The sequence below is a fragment of the Symphalangus syndactylus genome, chromosome 21 (genome assembly GCF_028878055.3).
Source record: "Symphalangus syndactylus isolate Jambi chromosome 21, NHGRI_mSymSyn1-v2.1_pri, whole genome shotgun sequence".
Classification (NCBI taxonomy): domain Eukaryota; kingdom Metazoa; phylum Chordata; class Mammalia; order Primates; family Hylobatidae; genus Symphalangus; species Symphalangus syndactylus.
In genome coordinates this window covers 53,030,801-53,044,160 of record NC_072443.2, presented here as the reverse complement: position 1 = coordinate 53,044,160, position 13,360 = coordinate 53,030,801, and the positions used below count along the sequence as shown (strand labels likewise).

The window sequence follows — 13,360 nt, the reverse complement described above, 5'->3', positions numbered from 1 at the left end:
ATGCTGAGCAGCCTGCTTCCCTTTGCACCCCGTCTGCCCTCTTCTCAAGTCCTGTACAGTTTGCCTCTGACTCCCTTTAGTCCACCCCTTCCTTCTCTCTGTCCCCCGTGGCTAGGCTGCCACCTCTCATCAGGACCATATCTCGGCAGCCTCCCAGCACGTGCCGAGTCCTCACCCCAGGAAATGGTCACCCAGCAGTCGCCTGTCTAGACCCCAAATTGCAGACTCATCAGTGACCCTTCCTACATCCAATCCATCAGCAGAGCCTGTTCACACCATCTTCAACAGCGATCCAGAATCTACCACTTCTAACCCTCCCTCTGTGAGCATGTCCTGGCTGGCCACCACCCCCCTCATCTGGGTTGTGGCAGGGGCCTCCTCACAGGCCTGTCCGCCCGCCCACATCCCTGCAGAGACTCTGTTGCTTGCCGTCCTCTAATGGTTCCCTATGACAATTAAAGCCCACTGTGCTTGCCCTTGGCTTACAAGGCCCTGCATCCCGGTACCTAGTGGCTTAAAATAACAGCAGTCACTTATTTTGCCCACTAATCTGCAGTCGGGGCAGGGCTTGGCAGGAAAGGCTTGTCCCTGTCCCACCAGGTTTCTGCTGGGGCAGCTCAATTAGGGCTGGAAAATGCAGTTCCAACACGCTGCATTCAGATGGTGGCACGTGGTAGCAGCTGGTCGGAGAGTTCAGCAGGACTGAAAATTGGAGTCCTCAGTTCCTCTCTACAAGCTGCGTGGGCTTTCCCATAGAGTGGTGGCCAAGTTTGAAGAGTGAGTATCACAAAACAAAAAGTGTCCCCAAACACAAGAAGTAGAAGCTGCCTTAAGATGGGGCCCAGAAATTGTCACAGCATCATTGTCACCAAATTCTACTGGTCAAGTAGTCATGGAGCCCAGAGTCAAGGGGTAGGGACACAGAGCCTGTCTCTCTGTGTGAGGAGTGCTGCAGATGTTTTTAAAGCACCTTGGACTTCGTCTCCATCCCTGTCCTTCTCTTTATTGGTCTCTAGCCACACAGACCTTCCTGCGGCTCCCAGGCTGAGGAGCATGTTCCCACCCCAGGGCCTTTGCATTCACTCTTCCTTCTGCTGAAATGGTACCCCCTCCAGACACAGGTCCTTGCTCAGACAGCCCCTCCAACCCTGTCTAAACTAGCAGCCAGCCCTACCCACCCCGCTGAAGGCCCAGCCCCACCTCCTCTTCAGAGCACAGGCACTGGCTGCGGAGTAGAACACCTGTCACTGTCACAGTGCCTGGCCCAGGAGCACTCGGGAACCAGTGGCTGAAAGGTCTCCCTCTCTTCTCAGCTACTCTAATCCTTCCTTTCCACCGCCAGAGGGTTCTTTCTAAACAGATCCCCTCCTTTCATCCCACCCCTCAGATGGCACCCTCTGCCTCCTAATCTGCCTGACAATGGCTACCCATCCTTTAGGATCAAAAGCCACCTCCTCCTGGAAGCCTGATCTCAGGGCCGGGTAAATCTCCCTCCGCCAGCCCCTTTGCATCCTGATATCTGATATCTGTGCCGCAGCCCCATATAGCACACAGTCTGTATCCCTGAGGCAGGACCTGCTATCTGAGCCCCAGCATTGGCCAGGTAAACAGCAGGTGCTCAGCGGATGTTCATGAAGGACCGAATGGCCAAATCCTTGAACCTCAGCCTCTACTCACATCAATTGTGAGGAAAAAGAAACAAAAGTCTTTATTGATAAATAGCTTACAATGAAATAAATAGAGCAGTGGTTTGTTGAAGAATAAAAACTAGGGCAGAGGCTCGGTCTGTCTCCGCCCCTGCCTCTGGCCCTAAGCTTCAGCCCTCTCGCTGGACACTTTGGATGATGAGGCCTTGATGGGCAGCCCAGCCTTTCTCGAGCCCTTGGGGGCCTCTGTCTTCCTGGACAAGTGTGCAGGTACCACCTTGGACCCACTGCCCTTAGCAGGAGCAGCAGCCTTGGTATTTGGCCGCTGCCCAGCTTTAGGGGCCTTGGCCTTGGCCACCACCTTCTTTTTGGTCGGGGAAGCAGCACCATTCTTGACCTATACGAAAGCAAACCAGGAGCAAAGAGACAGCTGGGAAGGGCTGAAATCCCAGCTCTGGGTGGCTCTGGGTACACAACATCACCCTTCTAAGCCTTAGTCTCTTATCTGTAAGATGGGGATGGCAACACCCCCAGTGTGCCAGGGGACCAGAGAGAAGGTGGTGGACTGTGCTTTGTAGGAAAAGAAATTGAGCCCCATCCCTAGCTGACCCTTCCAGGGGCTGAGTGTGGGATGCCCAAACTCTGGCCTGTTCAGGGCTGGCAGCCAGGCCAGGAAAGTCATGTAGGCACTTACCTTGCTGGCCGTGGGTTTTGAACTCTTACTCTCAGCTTTGGTTTTCCTGTAGGCCTCAGCATCTCCTGGAATTTGATGGAGGAGGTTTTATAGGGGAAGAAGGAGGAACTGCTGGTGGGGCAGGAAGTTTCAGGGGCTCTGGAACCCCCATTCCTACTGGGTCCTAGGTCTTCACTCAGCTGTGTGACATGGGGCAAATCATTTAGCCACTCTGAGCCTCAGTGACCTAGTTTGAAGACTGGGAATAATAGCATGCCCCTCATAGAGTGGCTGGAGGGTTAACGGAAGCACTTGCTCTATGCAAAGCACTAGTGCTCCAAGCCCACCGAAGCCAACGTCTAACGGGCCTGTCAGCTCGAGCCTTTAGTTTGTCTTCCACCTGGCAGCCAGGATACTTTATTTTTCTTTTAAGACAGGGTCTCGCTCTGTCACTGTGCTGGAGTGTGGTGGGGCGATCTCAGCTTTCTGCAGCCTTGACCTCCCAGGCTCAAGCAATCCTCCTGCCTCAGCCTCCCAAGTAGCTGGGACAACAGGTATGCAACACCATGCCGGCTAATATTTTTATTTTTTGCAAAGATGGGATCCTAGTATCTTGCCCAGATTGGTCTCTAATTCTTGGGCTCAGCACTCACCCGTGTGACAGAGCAAGAGCCTGTCTCCAAAAGAGAGAGAGGAAAAAAAAGAATAACTCTAGCCCTAGCTGCTTCCTGTCAGAATCCTTCCACAGCTCTGCAGTGTCCTCCAGATAAAGCCGATTCCAGCTGCCCTTCACAGCTTCTCCTTGCCAAAACTGCAGGTAGACCGAAATACATGCAGTTCCTCAAATACTCCACCTTCTTTTTGTGTTTTGTTTTGAGACCGAGTCTCACTCCGTCACCCACACTGGAGTGCAGTGGTGTGATCTCGGCTCACTGTAACATCTGCCTCCTGGGTTCAAGTGATTTTCCTGCCTCAGCCACCCAAGTACCTGGGATTATAGGTGTACACCACCATGCCCAGCTAATTTTTGTATTTTTAGCAGAGACAGGGGTTCACCATGTTGACCAGGTTGGTCTCAAACTCCTGACCTCAAGTGATCCTCCCGCCTTGGCCTCCCAAAGTGTTGGGCTTACAGGCATGAGCCACCATGCCCAGCCTAAAAACTCCACCTTCTTTATGCCTCCAGGCCTTTGCACAGGCCCTTGCCCTGCTTGAGACACCTTCCTCCAGGAAGCCTTCCCTGACCCCTGCCTCAATAATGAGTCAGGCTCCTGGTCTCTGCTTCCCCCTTCATAACCCTTGAAATGTCTGCCTCCTTCCCCCAACCAGCTACCATGAGTTCTCTCTCTCTAGGTCAAGCCCAGCACTCAGGGCACATGCACCAAATAAGGAAACCCTTCTCCAGAGCTGGCTCCCCGCCCCTACTCCAGTGGCTGTCAAGACCCCCATCCCCACACCACCCCCTACAAGTCACACAACTACCTTGGCTGCTCCTGCTGCCTTTGGCCTTTGCCTTCCTGCTGAGCCCGCCGGCACTGGAAGGTGCCCGCATGGCCTTGTCTGGCTTGGGGGGCACCTTCCTAGCCTCTCGCGACTGTGCCCTGGTGTCCTTGGCCGCGCCGCCTTGCTTGCGAGCCTTCTCTGTGGCTGCGCCTGGCTTGGGAGGAGCCTTCTGCACCTTTGCTGGCCTCTTGGCTGCCTTTTTCACCTTGCCCACGTTGGGAGGGTCCTCCTTGGCCTCACTTGGTTTCTTGGGGCCCTTCCCCTTGGCCTCGCCCACTCTCCTGGGAGCCGTCGGGGGGGCCATCTTCCTGGGCTGGATTTTCCTCTTGTGCTTGGGAACTAACTGGAGAAGGACACGGGGTGGGACTGAAAGCAGAGCCTCAGGCGCCTCACACCCCCCACCCTCCGTAAGACTCCGAATGGGAGGCCTCATTCCAAACAGGGGGGCTCCACAGGCAGTGAGGGGCAGGGAGAAGGCATGAAGTCACTGTCCTTGGAGGCACTGTCTACTGTGATTCTAGGATCTCATGATCTCTCAACCACCCTAGGCCTGCTGCTTTCCCACAGATTGTGCCTCTGGACTCCTCCTCCCCCACCACCCTGAAGCGCTGCCCTGCCTCATGCCCCATGCCCCCACCACCTCGCCCCTTGATGCTCAGCAGAACGTGGGCTGAGGTCAGATGACTCTGGGCTCACAGCTTCCTCCGCCCTCCTCCAACTGTGTACCGTAGCCACGTCTTCTCATCTTTACAGTGGGACCATCACCAAGGGTGTGAGCGGCGGGGAAGGGAGGGCTCCTGGCAAGCTGTTTCTTTCCTGTCCCCTAACCCTCAGGGCTCACCATCACCAAGACTAGAAACTACCTTCACCCTTCAACTGCCAGCACACCGCATCAGACACCCGACGCCCCTCTGGCTCTTCTCCCTGCCTAGCCGCCTGGTCCTGCTGTGAGGCAAGTCCAGGCTCTGATCCAGGCCCAGAAGTTCCACCAGGGTGGGACTTTCTGTGATCTGTCACCAGGTAACCACAGGGACCAGCTTGGGGTAGGCTGAGAATGTTCGCCAGTGTTCCATGGCAACTGTCACGGCAGCTGCTACATGCAGGAAGTTAGGCAAGATGCAGGGGGCCCAGCAATGACAAGTCAGGCCCTGGGTCTGGTCCCTGAGGTATTCCTGGTGGCTGATGACAGTCCTGATGTTGGGGTGCAGTTTTGTCCCAGACCTGCCTCAGCTCTGAGTGACCTGGCATGGGTCCCCTCTTGGATCCTCCTTATAATGATGAAACTCTCCCCTTTGAAACAGAGGACATGGCTGCTCAGGGAGGTGCCAGCAGAGGGAAAACCCTTTGCTGTGGTGAGGAATGCCAGGAAGGGGCTACGTGCCCAGGACCCAGAAGTTAGCACAGCTGACACAGGCCCTGGGATCCCAAACATGCAACAGTTCACCTGTCCTGGACAGCAACAGGGTGACTCTTGCAGTGGGAGCTGAGAGAGGGCACACTACCCGCCTTCCTGGAGGAGAGGACATCTCGGCTGAGACTACAGGAGGAACAAGGACAGGGGACCGGAGGGCAAAGGCCTTCCAGTAGAGGCCGCAGCACTCACAGAGGCCAAGACCATTGCTCCAACCCTGGGCTATGTCCTCCCTCAGGGGCGCTTACTTTGAAGCTGCCAGTGGCCCCCCTGGCTTTGGAATTGAGGGGCCTGGCGAGGAGGCCACGGCGCATGCCAGTGGCCAGCGCCTGCTTCAGCAGGTACTTGAAGCGGAAGACGTCCACTGTTGGGTACTTGTGCAGGATGTAGAGCTTGATAGCCGCCACCGACATGCCCCGGCGCGGCTCCCCCGCCTGCAGTGCCTCCAGCACCATGCGCAGCACCGGGGGGTGGCGGCGTCCCACCGGGAGGCTGCTGTGGCTCGGGCCTGAGGAGAGATGGCAGGCCATCACCCAGGGCCCAGTCACAACTCAGCGGCAGGCATCAGCTGGCCCATGGGGGGTGGGTGAGGGTCCAGCAAGGATCAGATGCCCCCCTCTCCCCAAGACACTGACTGCTGGCATGGGAGCTCCCGGACGGTCACTCTTCAAGGCTCATTGAGTCTCTCTCTCTTTTTTTCTTTGAGATACTGTCTCTCTCTGTCCCCAGGATGGAGTTCAATGGCGTGATCTCAGCTCACTGCAAACTCCACCTCCTGGGTTCAAGCAGTTCTCCTGCCTCAGCCTCACAAGTAGCTGGGATTACAGGCGCTGCCACCATACCTGGCTGATTTTTGTATTTTTAGTAGAGACGAGGTTTCACCATGTTGGCCAGGCTGGTCTTGAACTCCTGACTTCATGATCCACCCGCCTTGGCCTCCCAAAGTGCTGGGATTACAGGCGTGAGCCACCGCGCCCAGCCAAGTCTCTCTTTTTAAAGAATGGAGTATTCCTTTAGAAAAATACATCTAAATTGGGTGAATTTTGTAACTGTGGGTTTACAGGACCTCCAGGGGCTATGTGCACATTCTCAGAGGCACCCAGACCGAGAGACTCTCCAGGGCACACAGCCTGGTTTCTTCCACAAATAAGGGGGGAAAGAAAAAGTGGGAGGGGCACGCTATGGACTAAAGGTCCTTAGGAAACCTCTCAACCAAATGCTCATTCCCAGAGCAGGATTTGAACAATCCAACTGGAAAAAGAAAGGCAACAGATAAATGTGAGCACGGAAGGAAATATTGGATATTAGCGATAATATTGTTTCAGGTGTGCTAATGGTATTACAATTGCTTTTTAAAAGGTTCTTATCTGTTAAAGGTAAATATTATAAAAGATATTTACAGATGAAATGATAAATCCAGCATTTGCTTTGAAATAACCCAGCAGATGAAACAAGAGCGTCCACAAGCTGATGACTGTTGGAGCTGGGTGATGGGTACAGTGGAAGGCAGTTACAGACCATTTGGTAGTCTACTTTTGTATCCATTTGAAAGTTTTTTGTTTTGTTTTATGGAGACAGGGTCTCAATCTGTCACCCAAGCTGGAGTGCAGTGCCACAATCATGGCTCACTGCAGCCTTGACCTCTCTGGCTCAAGTGATCCTCTCGCCTCAGTCTCCGAAGTAGCTGGGACCACAGGCACGCACCACCACGCCCGGCTAATTTTTGTATTATTATTATTATTATTGTTATTTGACACAGGGGTCTCACTACATTGCTCAGTTTAGTCTCAAAACTCCTGAGTTCAAGCTATCTTCCCACCTCAGTCTCCCAAAGTGCTAGGATTACAAGCGTGAGCCACCATGCTCGGCCCTGAAAGTTTTCATAATAAAAAGTTACCAAAAAATTCCACTCTTAGGTATATACCTGAGGGAAATGAAAACACATGTCCACACAAAAATGTACACACGAATGTTCATAGGAGCATTATTCGTGTCAGCCCAAAGATGGAACCAGCCCAAACATCCATGATGAATGATCGACAGATGGATGAACAAAATGTGGTCTCTACCCATCCCGTGGAATATTATCCAGCCATACAAAGGAGTGAAGCCCTGGCTACGACATGGAGGAGCCCTAAAACATACTAAGTGAAAAAAGGCAGTCAGAAAAAGCCACATACTGTCTGATTCCATTTATATGAAATGTCCAGAATAAGAAGTCCATAGATGCAGAAAGCAGATTGGTGGTTGCCAGGGCTAGGGAGTGGGGGTGGAGAGTGACTGCTAATGGGTACTGGTTTTCTTGAAGTGATGAAAATATCCTAAAATTGATTATAGAGATGGATACACAACTCTGAGTATACCAAAAGCCATTGTACACTTTAAAGGGTGAATTGTATTGTATGGGAATTATTTCTCAATAAGGTGTTATAAAAAAGTTGCAAATGAAGTAGGATCAAGGGTGGGGGAAGCGTGAGAAGTTGTCAGTCACCATGAAATGCATAAAAGGTATTTAAATATGAAACCGGATTTAAATGTGGTGAATGGAAATGTTGATTTCTGATCAATCTGCAGAATTTAAAGACTTAAATTCTGGGCAATATCATGAGACCTCGACTCTACGAAAATCTTTAAAAATGAGCAGAGTGTGGTGGTGTGTGCCTGTAGGCCTAGCTACTCGGGAGGCTGAGGTGGGAAGATTGTTTGAGCCTGGGAAGTGGAGACTGCAGTGAGCTGAGATCACACCACTGCACTCCAGCCTGGGTGACAAAGCAAGACCCTGTCTCAAAAAAAAAAAAAAAAAAAAAAAGACAAAGAAATTGGCTGTATTGGCTATATTAAAATTTTTTTTTTATAGAAAAAAAAAAAACATGAAACTCTAGATCTAGAGAAAATTATACAGAGACCTAATCCAATTCAACCCCTGTTGGGTCCTGGCCATGATGAGCCCAGTGTGGGAATATTCATTTGGGGGCCAAAGGCGTTGAGCTGGTGTAGTCCTGGGTCACTCCCGGGTTCTTGGGAGCTTCATTCTGCCCTCTAGGCCTCAGTCTTCCCATCTGTACAGTGGGGATGGGGGCCTCTAAGGAGGTCTGAGCCCTCCCAGCTGCAGTGCTACAGGGCTTCCCAAGGGTCTTCGCTTGGCCTGACCTCACCAGCAGCTCCAACCCCTCCTCTGCTTCCCCCAGACCATGTCTGTCCCAGAGAGCCACCCCCAGGAGTTCTCCCTCAGGCCTGTCCCCTCTCACCCCAGCCCCTCATTCGGTAGCTATTCCATGCCTGCTGTATACCAGGATGTCCAGAACAGAGCTCAGCCCCCCAAACCTGCCCTTCATCTCTCTTCCAGGAATGCCCCATGCCCCCACTGCCCATACCTACCCAACATCCAAGCAAGAACTGGGTGCATTCTGGGCCCTCTCCTCCCCACCACACCCACTCGAGGCCTCTCCATAGGCTTTTCTCTCCATATTCTGGCCTCTCCTCTCCAACTCCCCAGCCCCAGCCTCTTCCCCACCCCAAGCATTCCCCTTGCTGCATCTCACACCCCTCACTTCCCTGCTTGAAACCATCCATGGCTCCCCATTCCATATAAAAGTTGACCTAACTGAAGGCCTTGGAGGCCCTGTGTGATGGGCCCCTCCTCCCACTGCTCCCCCAGCACTGCCCCAGCACTTCCCTCCTTCCCAGAAGGAAGACGCAGCTTCCAAGACAAGCTGCAGGCGCACTGGCCTCTGGGCCTTAGCCGTTTCCTCTGCCTGGGACGCCTCTCTCCTCCCGGCCATGCAGGCTGCTCTCACTCATCCTTCAAGGCTCAAAATGCAGCTTGGTTTGGACACCTCTGACTTCCAGTTGACTCTGCCCTTTTACTTCTTGGCACCGGGACCCCCTCCCTATCTCCCTAGATGTCTTGGCAAATAGAACAATTCCCCTGGCTGAGGCACACCCATCCTTCAGGGTCACCTCTTCTGGGAAGCTTTCCCTGACCTCCCAGAGTGGGTTAGGGGACTCCTCTGGGCTCCTCCAGCACTGGATTACTGCCACTGAAGCACACATCACATTAGCAAACAGCACCGAGCCATGGGCCAGGCTTCCCCATCAGACCGGGAGGTCCTCGAGGGAGTGAACTGGGCGTGGTTTGCCTCGGTGCACCCTCATGTCCAGATAAACCCTGAGGTGTTTTTTGGTTGAAAATTGGAATGCCTAGCCCTGCATAACATGCTCCTGCCCCAGCCCCTCCAACTAGCTGCCCACAGCTGCAGCCTGGCTGTGGGCTACGGTCTCCGGCAGGAAATGGGCTCCAGCTGGGAGGCCCTGTGGCTCTTCCCTGAGCTAGGCCGGCCCCAGCCCCCAGGCCCTACCTGGCCTTGCTACCTGTAGATCAGCTCTTCAGCCAAAAGGCAGTTGAGCTCAGCAGCTTGGTGCTGGGTGAGTCCTGGGTGGGTGCTGGGGCCAGGCTGGGAAAGGACGAGGAGCGGGGGTGGAGCGTCAAGGGCAACCCAGGGAGTGGGCTCGCAGGGATGACGGAGGAGCTGCCTCCTCTTGCTCACCTGGCTTTTCAGATTCAGGAGACCTGGATGATCCTGCTGTGGAAGTCGAGGAGGGTGAGATGTCGGTGGTGACGCTCCCAGGAGCCATGAGATCGACAGGTGCAGCCAGCAGACCCCTCACCCGGGTGTGAGGCTGCTGGGCCTGCCCGCTAGGCTTATATAGCAGCAGCCCGCCCCCACCACTCCAATCAGCCCTGATTGGGCTGGGAGTGCTCTAAGCTGCTGACTGGGTCTGGAGGTGTGGAATGGGGCACAGCAGCCTGCCTTCTGTAGGGAGCCCCAGCTGGACCACCCACTCCTGTATAAGCTTGGGGGCGTCGCTTGACTTCTCTGGGTCTCAGTCCCCATGGTGCAATGATGGGAGCTGAGATGCTTGATCTCGCCTGTGCCTTCTCCCCACCAGGGGCTGGAGATGCTGATGAGGAATTGGGGTCACCTGTGTTGTCAGGAAGGCTGCTGAGGCAGCCCTCTAATCCTACCAGGTGGCCAATGGGCTGCCCCACACCACTGCTAGCCTCAGTTTCTCAAAAAGTAGCAGTTGGAGGCAGCCCAACTGCTACTTTTGCCCAGAGCACATGCCCCTAGACCAGAGTAGCCCCTTCTGAGGCCAGCCGGGCTCTCTGGGCCTGTGCCCTCCTTTGGTTTTGTTTTTAAAGAAATAATAAGGGAGGATGCTTCGCAAAAGTCTTCATCGATAAGGACAACATCCACTGGGACAGTGGACAAAGAATGTAAACAGCAATTCACCAGCCTAAAGGCTGAGGAACAGGAACAGGAAAATGGACACTCAACTTCCTTGGCATTTGAGAAAATTCAAATTGAAACAATGGTGAAATACTACTTTTTCCCATCAAATTGACAAAAAAAAAAAAAAAAACCTTCCAATCAAACACCCAAGGCCTGGCTAAATCACACCCTTTCTGTAGAATATTCTGCAGCCATCTAAAATGGGCTGGTGCGGTGGCTCACGCCTGTAATCCTAGCACTTTGGGAGGCTGAGGTGGGCGGATCACCTGAGGTCAGGAGTTTGAGACCAGCCTAGCCAACATGGTGAAACTTCATCTCTACTAAAAATACAAAATCAGTTGGGCGTGGTGGCGTGCACCTGTAGTCCCAGCTACTTGGAAGGCTGAGGCAGGAGAATCACTTGAACCTGGGAGCTGGAGACTGCAGTGAGCCAGGATCAAGCCATTGCACTCCAGCCTGGGCAACAAGAGCGAAACTGTGTCTCAAAAATAAATAAATAAAAATAAAATAATATAATATAAAATAAAATAAAATGACAAGGTGGATTAAAATAAGGATGAGGGGCCAGGCGTGGTGGCTCATACCTGTAATCCCAGAACTTCGGGAGGCTGAGGCAGGAGGATCACTTGGGCCCAGGAGTTCAAGACCAGCCTAGGCAATAAAGTGAAATCCTGTCTCTACCAAAAAATACAAAAATTAGCTGGGCATGGTAGTGTGCACCTGTAGTCCCAGCTACCTGGGAGGCTGAGGCAGGAGGATTGCTTGAGCCTGGAAGGTCAAGGCTGCAGGGAGCTGTGATCACACCCCTGCACTCCAGCCTGGGCTACAGAGTAAGACCCTGTCAAAAAAAAAAGGCGGGGGGGGAAGAAAAGAAAACAAACAAGGATGAGGCTGTATTTCACACTCAGCAAAATGACAAAGATGTAAGTGTCTATCAATACGGAGTGACTAGGAATCAAGGAAAGTATAGCTGCTGGGGGTTGGGGAGTGAGTTGGTAGCCGCCTTAGAAAGCAATTCAGCGATGTTTCATACAACTAAGGAGGGACTCACTCCACAACCCACCTATTCCACTCTAGGTGTAGATCTGAGACAAACGTATACACTTACATGCAAAGAAGTTTATTTCAATCTTAGCAGAAATTCAAAACAACATAAATGCCCATCAGGTGGAGAGTGGACAAGTAAACTATGGCCTATTCACACAGTGGAATAGTATGCAGTAGTGAAAAGGAGTGAACCGGAATGTATCGGAGAGTATGCCCCAACTACTGAGAAGACAAAACTTGTGTGTGTGTGTGTGTGTGTGTGTGTGTGTGTATGTGTGAAGGCACAATAGTTCTTTTTAATTTTTAAAAAAATTTTTTGTTTTTTTATCTTACCAGTCACAAGCAGTAGAAAAAAGTTCTGAATGGATTCATACCAAGGTAATAGTAGAAGTGGTTACCTCTGAGGAAGGGATGGGTTTTAAACAGCATACATTCTTCTCTAGGTAGTCTCTTTATTGTGGAATTTTCCCAGAGGACTCTCCATCACCAGAGATCTGGACTCGGGGAGGCTGTGGTCATCAAAGTGTTCTAAAGTGAAGTCAGATTTCACTCCCCTGCCTAGCATCCTGCATGGCTCCCCACTGCCCTTGGGTGAAAGTTCATGCTCTTCAGTCTGACTTAAGGAGCCTCCTCCCGGCTTGAATCCCACAATTCACCCACACTGCGGTCCTGGAATGGGCCGTGTGCTGATATCGGGCCCCTTTTGTCTCCTCTGTGTGTGTTGAATTGATGCAGAACTGCCCCCAATTTTTCACTCCTGCCCATTTGCAATGCAACTTTGCAACCCCTCACATTTCTTGTTTGTTTGTTTTTTGAGATAGGGTTTCACTCTGTCGCCCAGGCTGGAGTGCAGTGGTGCAATCACAGCTCACTGCAGCCTCGACCGGGCTCAAGTGATCTCCTACCTTAGTCTTCCAAGTGGCTGGGACTCAGGCACATGCCACTATGCCTGGCTAATTAAAAAAAAAAATAAAATAAATAAATATATATATATATATGTATGTATGTATTAGAAATGGAGTCTTGCTATGTTGCCCAGGCTGGTCTTGAACTCCTGGCCTCAACTGACCTCCCACCTGGCCTCCCAAAGTGTAGGGATTACAGGCATGAGCCACTGCACCTGGCCCCTCCCACATTTCTTAAATCTGAGCGGATTCCTTAAATCTTAGCGGATTCCTTAAATCTTATGACTTGCGTTGACCAATAGCAGAAATGATGGTATGCCAGTCCCATTGCCATGTGAACTAGCCCCTAGCTAGCCTACCAGATGCTGAGGCCTATGGCCGTCACCCCTGTTACCTGGCCATCCAAGGGTCAACCAGCCAGTCCCCAGCCAACCCTCCAGTTGACCACAGATGCTTGAATGAGCCCAGCTGAAATCAACCAAGCTTGGTTCAGATCAGCAGACCTGCCTGGCTGATCCAGAGTCATGAATGATACCCAGTTTGTTGTTTTAAACCATGAAGTGTTGGGCTTGTCTGTCTTGCCGTACAAGCCAATTGATACACTTGACCTGGAAGGCCCCTCTGTACGCACTGCTCCCCTTCTCTGGACTCTTTCCCACTCATCTTTTGGCCTCAGAGTAGATGCCACATCTTCAGAAAAGCCTTCCCTGCCCTCTAGAAGGTTAGGGGCCCCTTCTCTGGCCTCTGCCAGGCCCCAGCCTTGCTCCTGGAGAGCCTCAAGCGCTCTGAATCACAGCTCTGCTTCCATGTCTCTAGCCTTTGCGCTCTGGGGGAGGAGCAGGGCTGTATCTGTCTTGTTCCTGGTGGTATCCCTGGTGCCC

General features: G+C 52.4%; 1 protein-coding gene across 3 annotated transcripts; it reads right to left on the bottom strand.

The window, feature by feature from the left end:
• Positions 1-1,682: 1,682 nt before the first annotated feature.
• On the bottom strand, positions 1,683-9,868 carry H1-8 (H1.8 linker histone). 3 transcript variants are annotated; one of them, XM_055259165.1, is made up of 6 exons: positions 9,756-9,868; positions 8,593-8,597; positions 5,482-5,741; positions 3,802-4,165; positions 2,341-2,405; positions 1,683-2,043 (listed from the first exon to the last, which is right to left on the bottom strand). In XM_055259165.1, exons 1-6 carry the CDS (start codon positions 9,866-9,868, stop codon positions 1,810-1,812), a joined length of 1,041 nt encoding a protein of 346 aa, XP_055115140.1. In that variant the 3' UTR covers positions 1,683-1,809. The 3 variants fall into 3 exon arrangements, with proteins under 3 accessions (XP_055115140.1, XP_055115141.1, XP_055115142.1); XM_055259166.2 differs by lacking the exons at positions 5,482-5,741; positions 8,593-8,597; positions 9,756-9,868 and adding an exon at positions 4,686-4,843; XM_055259167.2 differs by lacking the exons at positions 5,482-5,741; positions 8,593-8,597; positions 9,756-9,868 and adding an exon at positions 4,692-4,843.
• Between the last annotated feature and the right edge of the window lie 3,492 nt (positions 9,869-13,360).

What these genes read in the sequence shown, in the direction of transcription:
- H1-8 (XM_055259165.1), bottom strand. Translation starts at nt 9,868, where the DNA reads ATGGCTCCTGGGAGCGTCACCACCGACATCTCACCCTCCTCGACTTCC. An exon ending in AGGCAGCAGGAGCAGCCAAG is followed by an intron (nt 2,406 to 3,801) that starts GTAGTTGTGTGA and finishes ATCAAATTCCAG; the next exon opens with GAGATGCTGAGGCCTACAGG. An exon ending in CAAAACCCACGGCCAGCAAG is followed by an intron (nt 2,044 to 2,340) that starts GTAAGTGCCTAC and finishes GCTTTCGTATAG; the next exon opens with GTCAAGAATGGTGCTGCTTC.